The following is an 18,937-nucleotide window of genomic DNA, read 5'->3' as shown; positions in this document are numbered from 1 at the left end:
ATACCCTGCCCATCCTTTGCTTGTTTCACACGTGAGAAAACTTGTTCAAGAACATCATAGCAAAAGTCAAATAGCTGGGAACATACATATAAGTTGGCTAGTAATGAAGAAACAAATTCTCCAGTTTAGAAAAAAAAGATGGAGGAGCAGCAGAGGGATTTTGGGCTAAGAATGTTCTCTTCAAGCTGCATAATGAGGAGCCAGGCTTTAGAACTGGCTTGGCTTGGGGGTTCCTGGCTCCACATCCCAGGCGTGTTTCCAACCTTTAATTGCACCTCAGTTTTTAACTCATACCCTTGCCACAAAGAGCAAATGAGATGATGCAGGTAACACATTTGGCATGATTTAGGCACACAGTGAGTCCAAGATGAGCTTTCTATTTTCACTCTCATTATATCGCTGCAGAAGGAAGTTATTCTTTCACATGTCAAGAACAACTCTTGAGAGAAATGAAAACATTCAAAAATTTAAGGCAGAAAGTGTTAGGCCAAGAAAAAAAAAAAGTAATTCAGATGTGAAGTATGTGCGCTGTGTTAGGTTTTGGGCATCAACAGATGAAGACGGAGCTCTAGCCCCTAAAGATATCAGTCCTTGAGGTCAGGCAGAGATGGAAGCCTGCTAATGCACATGGAGTCAGAATGGCTATGGGAGGGGGCCACTGTCTTTGACTGAAGATGGTAGTACTGTTTAGCAAATGAGGAGGCATGTGAAGACATCACTCCTGGCACAAGGAAGCAGCACAAGCCATGGGGGAGGGGTGAGGCACCACTATGCTGACATAACAGTTGATAAATGATAGGATGTGGAACATCTAACTCAGGATACAAAAGGGTGAAATGTGAGGCTTGGAATTTGAGCTGGGTCTAGGCATTAAGGGGAACTTCCTGTCACAATCGAAGGAACTTACTGCCGGAAGGGCAAAAAAGGAGACGCCGATTAAAGAAAAGGTGGCAGCAATCAGACGTCCTTCCCAGGTTTTAGGTGTCTTGTCTCCATAGCCAATGGTGGCCAGTGTGATCTGAAAGAGAGAAGCGTTCAGACAGGGTTTCCCCAGATAAGGAACAGCAGGGGCAGTCAACAGAGCTCTGCTGTGTCAGCCTCTGCACCTGCTCGATGCTGCTCTCATTTATATGTAACAAGAGTCCTGCACCACTGCTCGATTTAAGGTTAGAGGTGTCCAACTAATTGTGAAAATGTGCACACATCCCTCTCTCTCTCTCTCTCTCTCTCTCTCTCTCTCTCTCTCTCTCTCTCTCTCTCTGTGTGTGTGTGTGTGTGTGTGTGTGTACAGTTGCTTCTTTATAGCCATAGCTTTCACATCTTGGGATTTAACCAACTATGCTTCAAACATTTCAATAAAACCAAATGATAAAATAAGACAAGTAAGAATTACAGCCTACCAAGCCTTTACATAGTATTCACATGTCATTAGGCACTAAAAGTAATCTAAGTTTGATTTAAACACATAGGAGGATGTCTTTGGCTCGTATGCAAATGCTACAGTGTTTTCTAGAAGGGATGAACACCTATACATTTTGATATCTTTAGAGAAGTGGAGGAAACTGAAATCAGCTTCCTGTTTCCACCACAGAATGGCTGTATTTGTGACTATATGGAATTTGTGACTATATGGATCTATGTGCAGCCACGTGATGAGTTGTGTTTGTCAGAGGATTTGTGTATGTCCTTATCTGTGCATGCCTGACTGTTCATGTGTTTGTCCTGAGCAGTCTATTCCAGTGTGTGCTTATGTGTTTATCGGGACACAGTTCACAACACCATGGCCTCTGGAGCACATTTGCTTGCCTTCAAATCTCAAGTGCCTTAAAGTAAGTATTAAACTATTTCACCTTCCTTCTATGGTTCTTGCCTCAGTTTCTCACTTTAAAAAAAAGGCTAACATGTGTTTGGGTTTAAACACTAGTTACTTAGCATAGTGATGTGAAGCAAATTAAGACTTCAGTGAGTGCCAGGATTAATACTTGTATAGGTGTTCACACTTTTATATGTGTCTTCAGGTCTGCATGTCATGCATATATCTGATACTGTTTTTCTTTCTTCTTCTTTTTTCCCCCCATTAACATGGCCTGAAAGATCTTTGCCTAGGACTGACAAGGCCAGGTCTCAGATAACCATGCAAAAAGATTGTTCTGGATTCTAATTTCTTACAAGCTCCATTAAAAAAAAGTTTCTAGGTACATTCCTCATTGGTAGAAGCTTCTTGATTCTTCTGTGTAAATTCGAAGGTGAAAGAGGTCCAGCCCTCAGTGGATGCAGAATGAAGTTGAGTTGAGTGTGCCCATACCCTGCTCTTCACTTCCCTCTGCATGTAGTGGTCAAGTCTCCATACGATCTCTCTAGGATCGTATTTCAAGGAAGGTGACTCACCAGGCCCCACCACAGAGCATCTGCATAGGTCTCAAACTCCTCCTTCATTTCCTCTCCTTGGGCATCCATTTCTGGCACATCCTTCTCCACCAGGTAGACAAGAAATGAAGAAAGGATGAGTGTCAGGAAGCCTATGTACCAGGCAGTGATGAGTTCCTAGAACAGTGAACAACAGAGGGAGTCAGCAGGAAGTCCTCGGTGGAAGCTTGAGCCAGGCAGTCTGGGAGTTGGAGTCCATGCTTGTTTGTCATGTTTACCTTTTCTGAGTCTCATGTCCTATCCATGGAAAACGGTGTGTGTGTGTGTGTGTGTGTGTGTGTGTGTGTGTGTGTGTGTGCAAGAATGCAGACATTCCCATCATTAACTACTGGAATGTTGTAAGTTCCAGGAGAAGAAAAGCCCTCTTCGTCTAGGTGACCTGATATCATAACTCAGGAGGTTTCCTGAGAAGGTGACTGGTCAGGAGAAAGTGTTCAGAGACAAGCACAGAATTTGGGAGACTCCATGTGTCACAGAACTGCACGGAGCAGTGAAAAAAAAATCAGCTCCGTGGGCAGATTAGCAGCAAAAGGCAGTTAGTAAGGCCCAGGAGACAAAGCCACGGAGAAGGACCCCACACTACCACCCTTTCACTGAGTGCTTCAAAGCACAACTAATCTCTCTTATCCATAAGATGAGAATTTTCATTTCATTAAACATACCAGTTATGTTAGGTGAATATAGTTTCGTTTTAATCCCAGAAGTGTGATATGGGGCTGCCTCAGATTGTCCCTAACTGCTAACTATCATTATCTCATGCTCTAGGAGGCCTGTGATTTTTTTTTTTCTATCTGCAAATAGTTTACCTTTGGAATGCTAGGGACACTTGAGAGGGTCTAAATGCAACAGCCCTGAGAGGACCTGGGGTAGCTGCTGGTGCCTGCTCATGCTGGTTCCTGCTGATGCTTTTGCTATTGCTGGATTATTGATCATCGGGGATATTCAGATGATGTAGACTGGACTTGCCCTAAGGAACGTCCTGCTCCTAAGCAGCAGGAAGTAGTCTAAAGAGGTCTATGCCCCTTTCCCTTCTAACTTTCTTTCTCTCCTACCTAGAGTTGAGGGGTTGGAAGGGATTAGGGAGGAATAAGGGTTGGAAGGGTATAAGACAATAGAAACCAGTAAAGTGGCTCAAAAAATGTGCCTACAATGTGTAGCATACTGATTTTCAAAATAATAATAATAATAATAATAATAATAATGTAGAACAAAAGAGTCCTACAGGTGTCCTGGATACCCTTGGTGGAATTCAGACAAGCCTTTTTATGTTAAAGTGATTCTTGCATATTAGAATATATGAAAACATAAAAGACAAACGTGACTTATGATCTCATAGATAGTGCCACACAGTGAGAAGCAAACACAGATCTGTGATTGGTTAAAAGGAAATGCTAGAGTAAGGAGAACCAAGAGGTGGTAAAGCTTCAGGCTGATGGAGATGATCCCTAGGGGCCTCTGCTGCTTGATGTCCTCTGTAGAGGCTTAGCCTGGTAGAGTGGGTGGGAGAAATCAAGATTATAGGGGAACATGATCTGGATGTAAAGCGGTGTTTTTACTGGGGCATCTCAGGGAGCTCTTGTTGGCAAAGCTGTCTTTCCCATGGCAGTCAGGAGAGGCTCACTGGCAATTCTTACTGCATTGGCTCACAGAGTTGCTGCTGCCCACACTACCCTTTCCTGCAGGACCAAATGAGGAGGCTCCAGCCATCTGCGTTCACTTCTTACCTTCATTATGGTTATTTCCCTGGATTGTTTTACCCCGTTAGAGAGAGTACTGTGGTCTGAATGAGAACTACCCTTCCTAGGCTCAGATATCGAACATTTCTTTCTGGGCTGGTGGTGCTAATTGGGGATGCCGTGGCAACTTTAGAGGTTAGGGCTTAGCTGGTAGAAGTGGGTCACTAGGGGTGGGACTTTGAAAGGCTTCCTTGGTTCCACTTCCTGTTCTGCTATCAAGTAAACAGCCTCCAACACACAGCCCTGCTGCCTCAGTGGCTCTGCCCAACCTTCCCCACAACAGTGTACCGAAACTCTGAAACCGTAAGTCAAAATACATCTTGCCTTCCTCACTGTTTTATCAGGTGTTGTGTGAGGTCAGTGTCAAGATAAGAGAGCCCAGTGGCTTTTCCTTAAGAGTGCCACTGTTTTGTATTCAGTCTGCTTCTTCCACACTATTAGGCTTCTCTTCTCATGGTCTTACTTTCCCCACGGTGTCGTACGTACACGGCACTCATGTATACTCACATATGCAAAGGCAAATGGTACCAATACTGGAGTGGGAGGTTCTCCTCTGAGGGTCTGCCCTCAAAGAGATCTGATAGGGGAAAGGAAGTTGCCCACTCCTTCCCCAGGGGCTTTCTGAAGACCCCTACAAAGCCTCTTGCTGGTGTAGACTGCAGCTGGGAACCTCTGCCTCCCTGGGCTCCTGCAAGCCCGAAGATTGCTTGGTTGTTTCTTTAGAAACAGCTGCTTGATCATGTGCAGCATGCAGATACACCAGCTGTGCTGGATCATTAGGTGGTGGGATAATGGCTGGCATCGGGAGTTAAAGTGGGTTTCGTAGTCATTTACAACACTGTTCAAGCAAATCCTGACTCTGTATAACTTTCACCAGCAGCTCGGTAGCGGAATCTATTCTCTCCCATGGCAAGTATTCCAGCAGTTAGCTCTGGGATCAAGGGACTGTGACTGCTGTATCACCAGTGTTGGGAAGTAGAGGCATCAAATCTTTTCCTGTTTTTAAAATCTGTTCTGCAGGATCTGCAAGGGCTTTTTTCCCCTGCCTTGGTGACTCAGAGCTCAGTTTCCTGACACATGAGACCCAGCCAGCATACCTGACTCTGGAAGCATGAACCGATAGAGGTCCTGGGGCACATTTGTCATGGGAGTGGTGCTTGGCTTGTTGTAACTATAGGATCAACACTAGAAATCTCACCCTGGTAATACAGATTTTTTTCTTCTCAGTGTCTCTGAATGTCAGAGAAGTCAAGTATAGAACTTGTCCCAGAGTGCAAAAAATGGATTAATTAAAAAACAAAACAAAACAAAACAAAAACCCAAAATAACACGGATAGAGTTTGGATCCAAATTAGTCAGTGGGACTCCAAAATTCTCCCCCCCCCTCACTTGTTATATGCTGCCTTGTGTGAGTTCATTCTACCCTTCAACCATGTGGGGGTATGGATATTACCACTGAGCTGTTGAATCATAAATGGTAATCTCAGCTGTAGAAATGAGAAAACTGAAGGCCAATGAGAGGTGAATGACTTTTGCCAAACTTACTAGCTTATAATGGAACTGAGACTTAAGCTCAGGTTTGCCTGTGGTCTATATCTACCTCCCTGGGCTACATCTACATATTTTTTCTCTACTTCCTCCTCTTTTTCCTTGTTATTATCATTGTCAGTTTTGGCAGCATGACTACCCTCATGGACACTGCAGGAAGATGGTTCTGTAGAAAGGTACAAGTAGGAGAGAAGCCTTCTTAATTGATGGCTTTTCCATAACACTTACTTTGCTGTGGGCACAGATAGCTGAGCCCAGGAGTTTCCAGGTGCCACCCCTTCTATCCATTCGAAGCATGCGCAGGATCTGCAGGAAGCGAAGGCTTCGCAGGGAGGTGGCCAAGACATTGCCCTGGTTTCCCACAGCAACCACTGGCACAGAGGCAATCAGTACGAAGATGTCTGGGAAAGAGAACAAACCGTGGCAGAGAACAGAGAGAAGGTCATGCAAAAGAAAGACCCCATTTCTAGCACTGTCTAGGAGCTGATGAACATGTATCAAGCAGAGGCTGTTCTAAGCAGTTGTATTGAGCGTGACGTCATGCCAGTGATAATGGATTATGCTGTGAATGATGAGGAAATGAACCTTTCGACACCACCACTGACTTCCTAGGAGCTAGGGACAGACCCCGTTAGGCTCCACCTCTGGTTCGTACCTCTGTGCACAGAGGTACAATTTCTCAACGTTCCTTATGTGGCACTTGGCATTTGATAGCAGATGAGTTGTGGAGAAGAGGGCATTAGGGATTGCTCAGGCTCCAGAAGTGAAGCCTGATGCTCAGGCTCTGTTTTAATGTGGTTCTTCTGAGTAAGCAGAAAATGAGACGGGATCTTGGGTGTTAGTCATTGAGCGATTCGTACAGGGGCGTTAGATTTTTCCAGAACTGTGGTGTTAAGGTGCTGTGGTGGTTTAAATGAGAATGGATCCCATGGGCTCATATGTTTGATTGCTTGGTCCCAAAAGGTGAAACTATTTGGGAAGTATTAGGAGGTGTGGCCTTTTTAGAGGAGGTGGGTCACTAGAGAAGGCGGGCTTTAGAAAGCTCAACGCCACATTAGGCTCAGTTGTTCTCTCTCTGCTGCCTGGGGATCAGGTTGCAAGCTGTAATCTTCTCTCTCTCTCTCTCTCTCTCTCTCTCTCTCTCTCTCTCTCTCTCTCTCTCTCTCTCTCAGCTATAATCTCTTAGGTGCTCTTCCAGTGTCATGCCCAGCACTGTGATCCATACTGTGATGGCTGCAGACCAACTTTCTGAAACCATAAGCAAGTGCCTAATTAAATGCTTTCTTTACAACGATGCCTTGGTCACGGTGTTTCATCCCAGCAATAGAAAAATAATGAAGACTAGTAGGATCTGCTTGCTAGTTATGAAACTGGAAGAACTCAGTTCTGTGAACTTCAGTTTCTTTCTCTGTAAAACAGGTAAAATGTGGTCCAGCAGAAACACACTGTTGACCACCAATGGAGTGGCACTTCCTATCCCCACTGGACTGGAAGACACGGGTGATTTGAGCTATTTTGGTGACCAAGTGTGCTTCTGTTTGGGCACTGGGGATATACACTATTTGGTGCTTTGTGGTTTCTTTACAACCCAAATGCAAAGAGTGAGCCCAGTCCTCAACCACCAAGGATCACTACCTGTCTAATATGTCAAGGAACAGTTCAAGGAGATGGATTTTCTCTTTTTTTTCTTTTTTTAATTAGGTATTTTCTTGATTTACATTTCCAATGCTACCCCAAAAGTCCCCTAAACCCTCCTCCACACTCCCTTTCCCCCCACTCCCACTTCTTGGCCCTGGCATTCCCCTGTACTGAGGCATATAAAGTTTGCAAGACCAAGGAGCCTCTCTTCCCAATGATGGCTGACTGGGCCATCTTCTGATACATATGCAGCTAGAGACATGAGCTCTGGGGGGTACTGATTAGTTCATATTGTTGTTCCACCTATAGGGTTGCAGACCCCTTTAGCTCCTTGGGTACTTTCTCTAGTTCCTCCATTTCAACACCAGATATTTTGGCACTCTTCACCCATAAAACTTTCTTAGAGAAATACTATAGGAGAGGACTGAGGCCACCACTGGACCCAATTCTCAGGGCTTACCCAACATGCACAGGGGCTTCCTGGCAAACTTTAGCCGTCCACGCCAGCCTTTGTATCGACAGCAACATCCTGCAGCCCAGATCCTCAAAGCAAACTCAGCTCCAAAGATGAAAATAGCAAAGGTTTCCTGTGTGAAACAGGGGATGGCACGAGGTTACCTAGTATCCAGTGTCAGGACTACTGAGCTCAGAGGAAATGGGTATCTGCTGCTGCTGCACTAGTGGCGAGGATACTGGGGCCAGGGGAAGAAGTGCATGTTGGTCATTGTGACAGCTCCTGTCTTCATCCCGCCATGTTAACCCTCTATGCAAAATGAATCCAGGTCTAAGCTTTTCTGAAGATTCCATTCCAACCAATCACTTTTTTTTTTGGTCCACTGAATCTATTAAAATACCCTATAAGTGAGGTCAAACACAATCTGCTAACCCCACCCAGAACACTCAGACTCTGCTATCCTAGCTGGCCAGTGTTGCTAACCTTAGCTTTTGAGCCAGCCATTGCCTCATGTGTTTTGTAGTGTTATCCTCAGTTTATGTTTTGAGAAATCAAAGAAGGGTCAAGGTTTAGCATGGAGTACATCTTTAGGTGAACTTTTAGAGGGCCAGGAAGCTATGTTTTTATCATTTAATACTGGTGGTTTGGGCTTGGACTACATGCTCCTTATTTCTGTCCAGAACAGTGGATCATCATCAGGAAGGCTATGCCTATGGCAGGCCTGGCAAGACAAAGGGGGCATTGCTTTTTCTTGGACCTTGACTTGGCTAGAGACATTAGGAATCTGAGATCTAGGCCAATAGTTTCCAGCTAAATGGCACCTAGAGCTTCCATCCTGGAGTACAGTGCCAATGAACCATAGCTTACCAGCAGCAAAAGCCAGTCTCCAGACACAGTCTCATATTCCTTGAAGGTGGTGAGCACGGCCAGAATCAAGCATCCCAGGACAATCAGGAACCTAGAAGGAAGGAAGAAGGGATGAGGGAGCTTTAGTCCTGGCTGGTGCAGCAGAAAGGGGGGGTCAGTGAGACACTGAACAGTATAGTGTCACATGCTTTATAGGTTACTTCATCCATCAGCCACAGCAACCCTGAAGGTGGGAAAAATGATGAACAGCACTGAGAGTGGTTAAGAAAGGAGCAGGGAATGCCAGTGCCAAGAAGTGGGAGTGGGTGGGTTGGGGAGCAGGGCTCTGGAAGGGTATAGGGGACTTTTGGGATAACATTTGAAATGTAAATGAAGAAAATAAAAATTGAAAAAAAGAAAGGAGCATGCTGTTGCTCGATCAGTTAGACATTTTAATTTTTTTTTTTTTTTTGTCTTGGAACACATTTTCTGACTTCCAGCCTTGTCTAGGAATTTAACCACAATCACCAACCTCTTCAATCTGTTAGGCTTTTTATTTGAAATGAATAGCTTTAACTTTTAAGTAAAACCTACCTACTCTGAGCCCTGAATCCTCTTCTCAGGTGAGGGTGATGACAGTGTTGATGGTGTCAACATCAGTACCTCTCCCCACTACATTTGGTCATCACCGTCACATGCCACTTCACACATGCCAGTTCATCATCCTTAGAGTGACTCTTAAGGTCAATATGGCCATTCCCCTGCTGTAGCATTTTAAAGAACAGTATTGTGTAAAATGTTAAGTGCTTGGTTCTACAACATACAGCACTAACCTCAGCTCTATGAGATGTGCCTTCAGTTGGCATTGAACATGGAAGTGGATGCCAAGGCTGAGTTGGTATATAAAGAAACACCACGTGTCCCAGAGCCCAACTCCTATAGCAGAAGTAGGAGTCTTTCAGACTCTTCCCAATATCTCATCTGGTATGCATGTAAACATGGGGATGGCTCCACAAGATGTACATGGCTGTACCCTGTGACTCATGCTCTTGTATGATTGCTTCAACCAAGTCCAAGCGGACACCAAGACTCACTCCTTCTTTGCTCTCTTCATTATATGTCAAAAGCCACTAGATAGTCATGCCCATGACTGTGCCACACTGCATCGAGTTACATCTCCACAGACTGGAGGTAGAGAATCTCTTTCTGGCCTCAACAAGGCCTCAGCATAGGACCGAATTAGACCACTGATGCTCAGAAACTGTGAGTTGCATAAAGAAATGGTATCATTAAAGTCCACCAAGATAGTGGCAATTTGTTACATAGAGTGGTAGAAAATTCAGTATGGGATGGGAATCGGCCAAGTGCATCTAACTTTCAGAGTTGGATGACCATGTGGTCTGTGTTGCTTGGTCAGTCATACTCCACTCCTGGAGAGCAGAGGCTGTACCAGGTTTGCTTATATTCAGTGACTAACCCAGGGCTCAGAGCTCTAAGTAACCAAGAATTGCTTAAAGAAAATATCAAAGTGACTTCCATAATTCCCTGTTGCTGGAATTAAAGACACAGAACACACACACACACACACACACACACACACACACTTTCTTACACAGACATGAGTACACTGGATAGTATGTATACAAGTTATATACATACAAATTATATGATTGGTAGATCACCAATGTCAGTTTCTGGTTTCAATCCCTGGCAACACACCCATATATGACACACACATATGATACATACATACACATACACACATATGACACACACACAGCACATAAACATACAGTGTATTGATCGAGCACTTGCTTAGCATGTGTTAAGGTCTGGCTTTAATTCCTAGTACCACATGTGAACACATGCACACAGAGGCATATACGATAGAGACACATAGTGTACATACATGTGTATGCACACATATGCATACATATAACAGCTTCCCTGTGTCTGTTGTTTGCTTTTCATGATTTTAGTCATTCATTGCTAGCCTACTCTGAGAATATTAAATGCAAACTCCATAAACAAGCCATTGATGGGTATTACATTACTTTATTATGATTTATTACTGTCCATGTTCTACTCAGGTTAGTTATTCCTATTAATCTTGTACTGAGCTTAGTCTGTAAATTAAGCTTTATTACAGGCAGGCAACAAATATAGAAACACACAGTATGAATAGTTTGCTTCTACCTACTATTTGGACATTTACCGAGCACCCTAGCACACATCAAAAAGGACCATGGAGATATCTGTATCTATATCTGTAGTCAGCTCAATGAGTGCTGTGGTCAGTGATTGCTGTCATGACTGGCGAAAGAGAAGGGATGAGGAGGTGATAAGGGTTTCCTGAAAGATAATCCTCCTGGTGGTCTCAGAAGGACTGAACAGAGTGACAGGAAGAGCAAGAGGAGCACATTGAGGCTCTTGTTGCTAGGATACGACAAAACAAATGTCGGGTGTGTGGTGGCCTCAGGCCCAAGAAGATGAGAAGCTTCGAGAGAATGTGCTGAATTTGAAGTCCAAGTGAAACTCTACATCGTGTCAATCAAAACCCAAGATTAAACTTTACAAGAAAGGTTGATATCCTATGGACCTAGTCTAACACTGTGGGAGAGGAGGTGGAGAAATCACCTTTATCCCACCATGCAGTTTCAATCTAGTTCTGATCAGTCTGCAGCATGCAGCACCCAGACTTAACCAGCAGGGGGCAGCCAACAACCACACAACTAGCTATGTACCGGAGTCATTGGGATCTACTTTCTGAGACTGGAGAAAGACCAATAATTTATGAAACTCAAATCATCTAGGAAGGCCTTCTAACCCCAAGAAGAGAAGACATTTTTCAGCTTCTTGCAAAGTTCAAACTGTCCTTAAAATAGCTCGAGTTCAGTAGTCAGCCTCTGTCAGCCTTGCTGACAGAAGCCAGATGTGTCTGAGCTGCAGCAGCACCTGCCCTTCAGGTTCCTTTGTCTGGTGCTCTGTAGATGCCCCACTAACATTTCTTTTTCTTCTCTCCTGTACCCTTTGCAACTCTGAGCTCCCTCTCTGCAGCCCTTTCTGTTTATTTCCCTTACCCCTCACTACCTTGCTCATCCCTGTGTCTCTTCTTCCACCCCATCCCTACCTTCCTAGGCTCTGCGCACTCACATCCTCTCCCTCACTCTGTGGTCTTCAGGCCTAGAATAGGAGGTTTGGGAAGAGATCCCTGAGGGGATTTAGCAGGGCCCTTCTGTCCACAGTTCCAGGCTGTGTTTGAGAGCAATGCTGGTCGGTGTCAATGCCGTCCTCATGCCCTTCCCCCAGACACAGTCACCTCCATGCTTCTCCTGAAGAACTCTTTCCTTATCTGCTACCATCTTTCAGCCAAGCAGGAGCTAAAGAAGTCAGGGGAGAAACACATCAGGGCACTCTGAACTGCACACTATTCGGAACTGTATGGCTCAGGCAATCAGTCCCAGGCTCAGTGCGTCCTGCCCAGGTCTGCTCAGTACCAGACCTCCACCAGGCAGCACCCAGGGAGACACAGACAGCTCTTCCGTCAAGAAGGTAAAGGAGGACATGCCATGACACTGAGATAAGGAGGTGGAAAATGCACACACATATGTTGCCATTTCTATTTGGTCTTTTCTTTCTATTTTCCTGAGAACATCAGTGGAGCCATGGGAAGAGTCACTACTTTATATACATACTTATATAGGTAAGGCCAGAGCTTCCAAGATCAGGTGACAGCAACACCAAGGGAACAAGAGACTCCACTTTGCTGAGAGCCAATAAGAGACCTTGATGGAGAATTTGCAGGGAATCCACCAAGTAGGTGAAGGTACCAGGCCACCCCATTTAACTGGGAGGATAGCTCCCTTTCTGCTCCTCTGGACTCTCACATTTGAGAAGTCTTCAATCAGGGAGCCTGCTGGGACTTTCAGTAACAGTGGGGCAACTTTCCACCAAATGTCCCTCAAGGCTAGGGAGGCAGGCAGCAGCTGGATACACTTGATTATCATTAGAGTTCCTTCATTGAAAGTGATGAAAGTTCTCCCATCCTAGGCAGGTGTAGGCAGAATGAACTAATGGAACGGGTGTGCCTGGCTCCTTCACACCTGACTTGCCTCAAGGCACTGCCATGGTTCCTGGTTCTTGAGCAGATGAAATACACCTGACAAAGAGTTGCTAATAAAGTCTACATATGTAAAGAACTCAAATATTTCAACAATAAGAAAATCAAATAACTAAATTACACTGGTCTAAAAATCTGGATATATGAAATATCTATGTATGTACATATACACATAATATACATATAATATAGATATACATATTATATATATATATTAAATCCCAACTGGTCAAGGTCTCAAAATAATATCTGATTATTTTTTAAACTCTAGTATGGACTGGTCGAGATTGCCTGGAATGCAGGACTCCAACTGCTGCCAACTTATCTGAAGGAAATGCTATTATCGACTGGTAATGTTTGTTAGATAAGAAACAGGACTAAGTCTTTTTTGTTTTTTGTTTTTTTTTATTAAAAAAAAAAAGACTTAACCAGGAAAAAAAAAAAAAGAAACAGGACTAAGAATGTGCCATCCCCTAGAGACATGGACATGAGCATATAAGCAATACTCTTATTTCCCTAGTGTTTCCTTCTCCTGACTCTGTTCATAATATATTCCCCACGAAAGTTCTAGCAACCACAACATTCAAGGAACCCCGAGAAGCCTGTTTTTGTCCCTTTAGAGGCCCAAGTAAGCATGTGAGCACAACATGACACTGGCGGCAGAGTGATGGTGACACCCTGGCCTTCTGCTCTCAGCCTAGTCTGTCTCCCACAATGCCATTTTTTGTTTTGTGTTCAATAAAGTGGAGAGAGCTTTGACAGGATGTAATGTGTTGCCTTTCATTAAATCCCAACGATACCAGGGAAACAGATGAACTATTACACACCAGGACATTTTAAATGTGATAGGTGTTTTCTTTGCCTTTTTTGAGATCTGACCTATGTTCTCCCTTTTCCTTCTGGAACTCATTTTCTCTGCTCAAATGTATCACATGCTTATTTATCTGCGAGGTTCAAATAGTTCAAAACAATGTCATGTGATGTCAGAATCTAACAGTACATATGAAAAAGTACAAAGAGTAATTTTAAAATGATTCAAAGTGATTGCTTCTTTTTATCCTATGATGAAAGGACTGCAACTACAACAAGTTAAGAACACCCTGTGAACAGAGGCCACATCTCAGGGTGAGCCAAACAGTACATACACAAGCTAAGCAGAGCAGTGCTCACATGTCATGATAAAGAACAGCTAGAGACGTATCATCTCTGGACTAGACACAGGGAGATTAGAAGAAAAGAGCCCAGGGGAAAGTACCCTCATCACTACCTTTCCTGTCTCCACTCTACCCTTAAAACACATTTTCTCATTATTTTTCTAAGTAGACTGATCAAGTCCCAGGTCTTTAGCAAGAAAATCTGGCTCTCCTACATCACATCATTCCACAACATAATGAATATGAGGAAGGATCCCACAATATGCTACCTACAAGAAACTCACTTTTGCACCAAAGGCCCAAATGTGTTGTCAGTGAAAAGACAGGAAATACTTTCCCCTGAATAGTAACCAAGGTACAGCAGAAGTGGCTCTAAGAATATCAAACCTTTAAGCAGAAGTGAAGAGCAAAATTGCTATGAGAGGCCCAGGAGAGCATCACAGACAAATAGGTTTCAATGCATTAAGAAGACATAGAAGTTGTAACCAAATGCACAACCAACAACAGAACTCCAAAATATACTAGGCTTCCCTATGCTTGTCTCCTCAGTCTTTATCTTTCTAATCATAGCAGATTTAAAATTTAATTAAAACATAGAAGACTCTCCAAATTCTATTTCCTTTCCTAACTCCCTATTTTTCTCTCATCCAATTGATGTATCCTTTGTCTTCCAAGGATGTCCTTAACTGATCTTAAGATCTGTCACCTTCTCTATTATGGTGCCCTCCTTCCCTCAACAAACTACCGGATAGTCACTTGTTACATATTAGGAGTTAAGAGTGGACCATACTTGCCTCTTAAAAGCTTGCACTCCATCTCTTGCTCTAGAAACAACAGTAGGAGAATATTCTTCTGATCACTCACATAGGATTTTGTTTTTCACTCTTCATAAACTTTTGCATCCCTTGACATGCCTGGGTACTCTAGGCTGTGAGCATCCAATGACAAGCACAGTGCATCTTAGATTGTTCTAATGAAGTAAGGATCCTATGATTTCCTTTGGGGGAGCAAAGCTCTTGGCACAAGGCAATACTTGAAGAAGCTTTCAGTTTTCATTTTATTTCCGACTCTGCTGTTTCACCTCTGTAAGCATGGGGGGAAGCTCTTTCTCCATGTTTTCATGTCTACATCTATGACGTATACAACCCAGGGAAATGGCACCATAGGTCTTTTTGGACTGTTTTTTATGGGTTCAAGATGGAAAAATCTGAGTTCAGATATCAGCTGTGCTACTTGCTACATGGAGGGTGGTTTCATCACTTGCAAATGGCAATGGCACAAGCTCCTAATTCAGGCTGCTGTGAGAAGTAAATGAGAGAATGCTCTTGGGTGACATAGTGTCATGCTTGTCACAGCATGCTGATCTGAAATTTCTTAGCTTGAATGGGTCATGCCAGCAGCTAGGTTCCACATGGTTAACAGACTCACTTAATAGTTCATCAACATCCCAAAATTACTTATTTAAAATTGAAAAATCTATGAGAAATTAAAAGAAGTCAGAGTAAGTCTGTGTGTCAGTTCCATCACAGACTTCCTTGTCCACATCAGGCTGAGTCACACGTTGCCTATTTCTAAAGAGCCTTTCAGATTCATTCAATCTTCTATAAGCAAACCATAATTTTGGAGGTTTGTGGCTTCTGCCTTGGGATAAGGTTATCGGCTTTCTCCAGACCTAGAAACTCTCTGTTCTCTTCTGCAACAATAACAGTTGAAATACACACCAAATTCATTAGCATACACATAACACTCCTTTGACTCTGTTCACATTTGACGTTTCCATATAAAGGCAGTGTTGTCCTAACTCTGACAGATTGCAAGGTGTCTCCCTGTTGAATGGTGATAGGAGCCATTGGCAAGGTCCTTCCATCTCCACAATGCCCCAACTGTGGTATCTGTTACTATCAATTTGGCATCCAAAATTTGCGTGACAGGCTTCGATATGCCACAGAGAGATGTAGAGTTATATTTTAAGGATCTTCCTAAGATCACGGCACCTGCAAGGTTTCCCTGAAAACCCAGAGCAACAAAGGAAAATATTGAAGGCTGTGGAGTAGAGCTGTAGCACACAGATACCAAGATGGCCCCAAGATTCATCTTAATGACATCCCTGGGGAATTCTCACCACTTAAAAGAGGCTAGGTAAGACTTGTTTCTAGTGGGTAGAATATGTTAAGGAGATGGGATGCTATTTTGGGGATTAGATTATAAAGGACTGTGAATTCCATTTTGCTGTAGACTTTGCTTTCATGAAGCAAGCTGTTAGGCTAGATATATCTTCATAGTATTGAAATAAAAGCACCATCCACCCAAAACTGAATCCTTCAGGAACTGGTGTCTCCAAACAGCCACTAAAGGGATTTTGATAGAGAACCATCTTTAGCTGAGTCTTCACATGAGACTCAGTCAAGGCTTATGGCATGATCCTGAGAATCAAACCTGAAGTCCTAATACAGAGGGAGAGTGTGGGAGGAGGAGATTAGGGAGATAGATGAAGAAGAAGAAGTGGAGAAGAAAAGAAGGAGGAGAGGAAAGAGACATTATCTCTCATGTGTAAGACTGTGTTTTGGGCAAGAATGCTACACAGCAAGAGATATGAATACAGTTTTACTTAGGTATAGATCTTGTCCCAGCTACCAGAAGACCTTGAGAAGACTTTAGTTTTCTGAAATCTCATTTCATTATCTATGAAACGGGAGTAACAAACAAGGGGATCTCTGATATCTGAATACTCTTTACTCAAGTCTTGTCACATGGAAGATCTCAGACAGCATAAATACTCCTCATAACTAAAAGGTATTTTCCTAATAGGGGCTCCAGGCTGGTGAGATTAACAATAAACATTGGAGTGTCATGGCTTTGCAGATCAGGCTCTGCTACCTCAGCAGACATCTTGAATAGCTCAGTCAAAACCATTTCCCAAAGAAAGAGGTTAAGCTTACAAAGCATACAGGATTGTATGACAGTTGATGGAAATGATGAGAGAGCTGATGACTGGTTGATTGATGGAATGAGACAAGGTCACTATATATATTGCATGCTGGCCTCAAACTCACAATCCTACCTGATTATTATAGACATGTGCTACCACAACTGGATGAAGGATGTTTGAAATACAATGGAACAAATACAAAGGATGCTCTTGAAAAACTGAAGACAAACCAACTGGTCCATGAAAGGGATGAAACATCCCGTGATCTTTGGATAAGTTCTTTTAAACTCTACACCCAAAACAATGAGAGAGCAATGTAAAGAGGAGTGGTTATTTATTTTAGTTCATAGTACTGAAGGATTGGTTCATAGTTGCTCGGCCTTATATAGTTGGGCTGAACAGCATGGGAGGGTGTGCTAGAGAAGAACTGTTTGCCACAGGGCAGCAGAGAAGAAGAAAAGGAATGATGGGAGGGCACAAAATGGTGCCTCAGTGACCTAATTTCTCCACCTAGATATCACCTCTTATTTTACGTAGTGCAATAATGCCACCATATTATAAATCCATCAAGGGATTAGTTCCCTCTAGAAGAGAGTAATTTTCTGCTGATGCTCTTACAGACATACATAGAGGTATGTTTCACTAACCTATGTTTCTAAATTTTATTGACTTAACAATCAAAATTAACCATTGCAATTCTTCTCTCTCAGAGGGTTGAAATAATATAATGTGAAGTCATGTGATGTCATATAATTTGGCTTTTTATAGCCCCACCCCACGTGGCTGCTGATAGTGTGCCTGCGCTCCAGTGGATAGTCCCACACCTGTGCACATTATTGTCAGTAGTAATTGGACTCACGGTGTTAATAATAACAATAATAACAGTAACAGATTAAATGAAATTGGGAAAGAAGTGGCGTGATTCCTGAAATCAATCTGTAAGCCCCACACGCTCAGGGACCAGGTAACTTCACAGAGCTCTGTTAATTACACATCAGAAGAATCATGGACAAGAAGCTCATGGACAAGAAGAATCATGGTATAGAATCTCATGGGACAGCCAAGCGAGTAAGGATAAGTATTCAAAAGTGTCAATATATCAATGTGCTCAGAATTAGGTACTAATAGGATACTAATCAAACACTAGATTTTTTTTCTTATGCTAATACAAGATATGCCAAGCACTCACTTAACAGTATATTTAAAATGATTGTTGTTATAAGCTTTTGTGCTCTTGAAAAGAGAAAGAAAAATGATATAACTAACAATACCTGGCCAACCATTACTCTACATGCACATGAGTACCCAACCCACTGTCATGTAAGGTAGTGCAGATTTTTACCATCTGAGTTAACAGGTAGCAAACACTGGTCCTCAGACCAGATATAGCTCACTGCTAATTTCTGTAAATCAAGTATTTTTGGATCACAGCCATGCTCACCTGTCAATGCATGACTGCTTTTATAACATGGCAGGAGAGTTGAGTAGTTGCAATGGAGAGATCTTCTGATGTAATAAATATGCTAAGAATATTTATTATTCCAGTTCTCCAAGAGAATGTGCCAGCAAATGAATAGCATCATCTCAGGACTATTTACATATCTGATGTCATGCAGAAAAATAATAAACCTAAAATAGGAGACTTAATCCTAAAACACCCTTGCTAACCATAGCATGCTTTGAGAAATGACTACATGAGTAAACCAGGCATATCCACATTTGTGAAGGAGTTCACTGAAGAAATTAACACAAATGATGAACAAAGACTATATTAGGATTTATATGCCTGCCATTAGAAACATCTGTATAAACTCCATGGTATGTCACCATGGTGAATTGTTTCCTTTCATTCACATCTCCCTTTCCTCCTTCTTCCTCCTTATCTATACTCCCTTTCCCCTCCTTTCCCAACTTCCTCTTCTTTTTCCTCCTCTCTCTCCTTCTCCATCTCCCTTCTCCTATTTTCCTTCTTCCATTTGTGGGACCGGGATTGAACCCAGAGTGTCCTTGGCCCTAGGCAATTGCTCCACCACCAAGCTCCCTTCATATTCTCCCTTCCCATGTTCTCCACCCAACTCTTAAATC

At 43.0% G+C, this 18,937-nt stretch overlaps 1 protein-coding gene across 1 annotated transcript in view; it reads right to left on the bottom strand.

The window, feature by feature from the left end:
• Positions 1–18,937, bottom strand: part of Kcnq3 (potassium voltage-gated channel subfamily Q member 3) — a 284,191-nt gene that overhangs the window by 35,897 nt on the left and 229,357 nt on the right. Inside the window, exons 2-6 of the mRNA XM_021183338.2 lie at positions 8,671–8,761; positions 7,810–7,936; positions 5,940–6,112; positions 2,389–2,544; positions 908–1,018 (exon numbers count right to left, since the gene is read on the bottom strand). Of these exons, the coding sequence (XP_021038997.1) occupies positions 908–1,018; positions 2,389–2,544; positions 5,940–6,112; positions 7,810–7,936; positions 8,671–8,761 (658 nt within the window). The remainder of the gene's footprint in view (positions 1–907; positions 1,019–2,388; positions 2,545–5,939; positions 6,113–7,809; positions 7,937–8,670; positions 8,762–18,937) is intronic.

Source organism: Mus caroli, unplaced genomic scaffold (assembly GCF_978045245.1).
Source record: "Mus caroli unplaced genomic scaffold, Mus_caroli_1 scaffold_16, whole genome shotgun sequence".
Lineage (NCBI taxonomy): Eukaryota > Metazoa > Chordata > Mammalia > Rodentia > Muridae > Mus > Mus caroli.
Note: the sequence above shows the minus strand (reverse complement) of the source record. Positions and strands in the feature narration are given on the sequence as shown.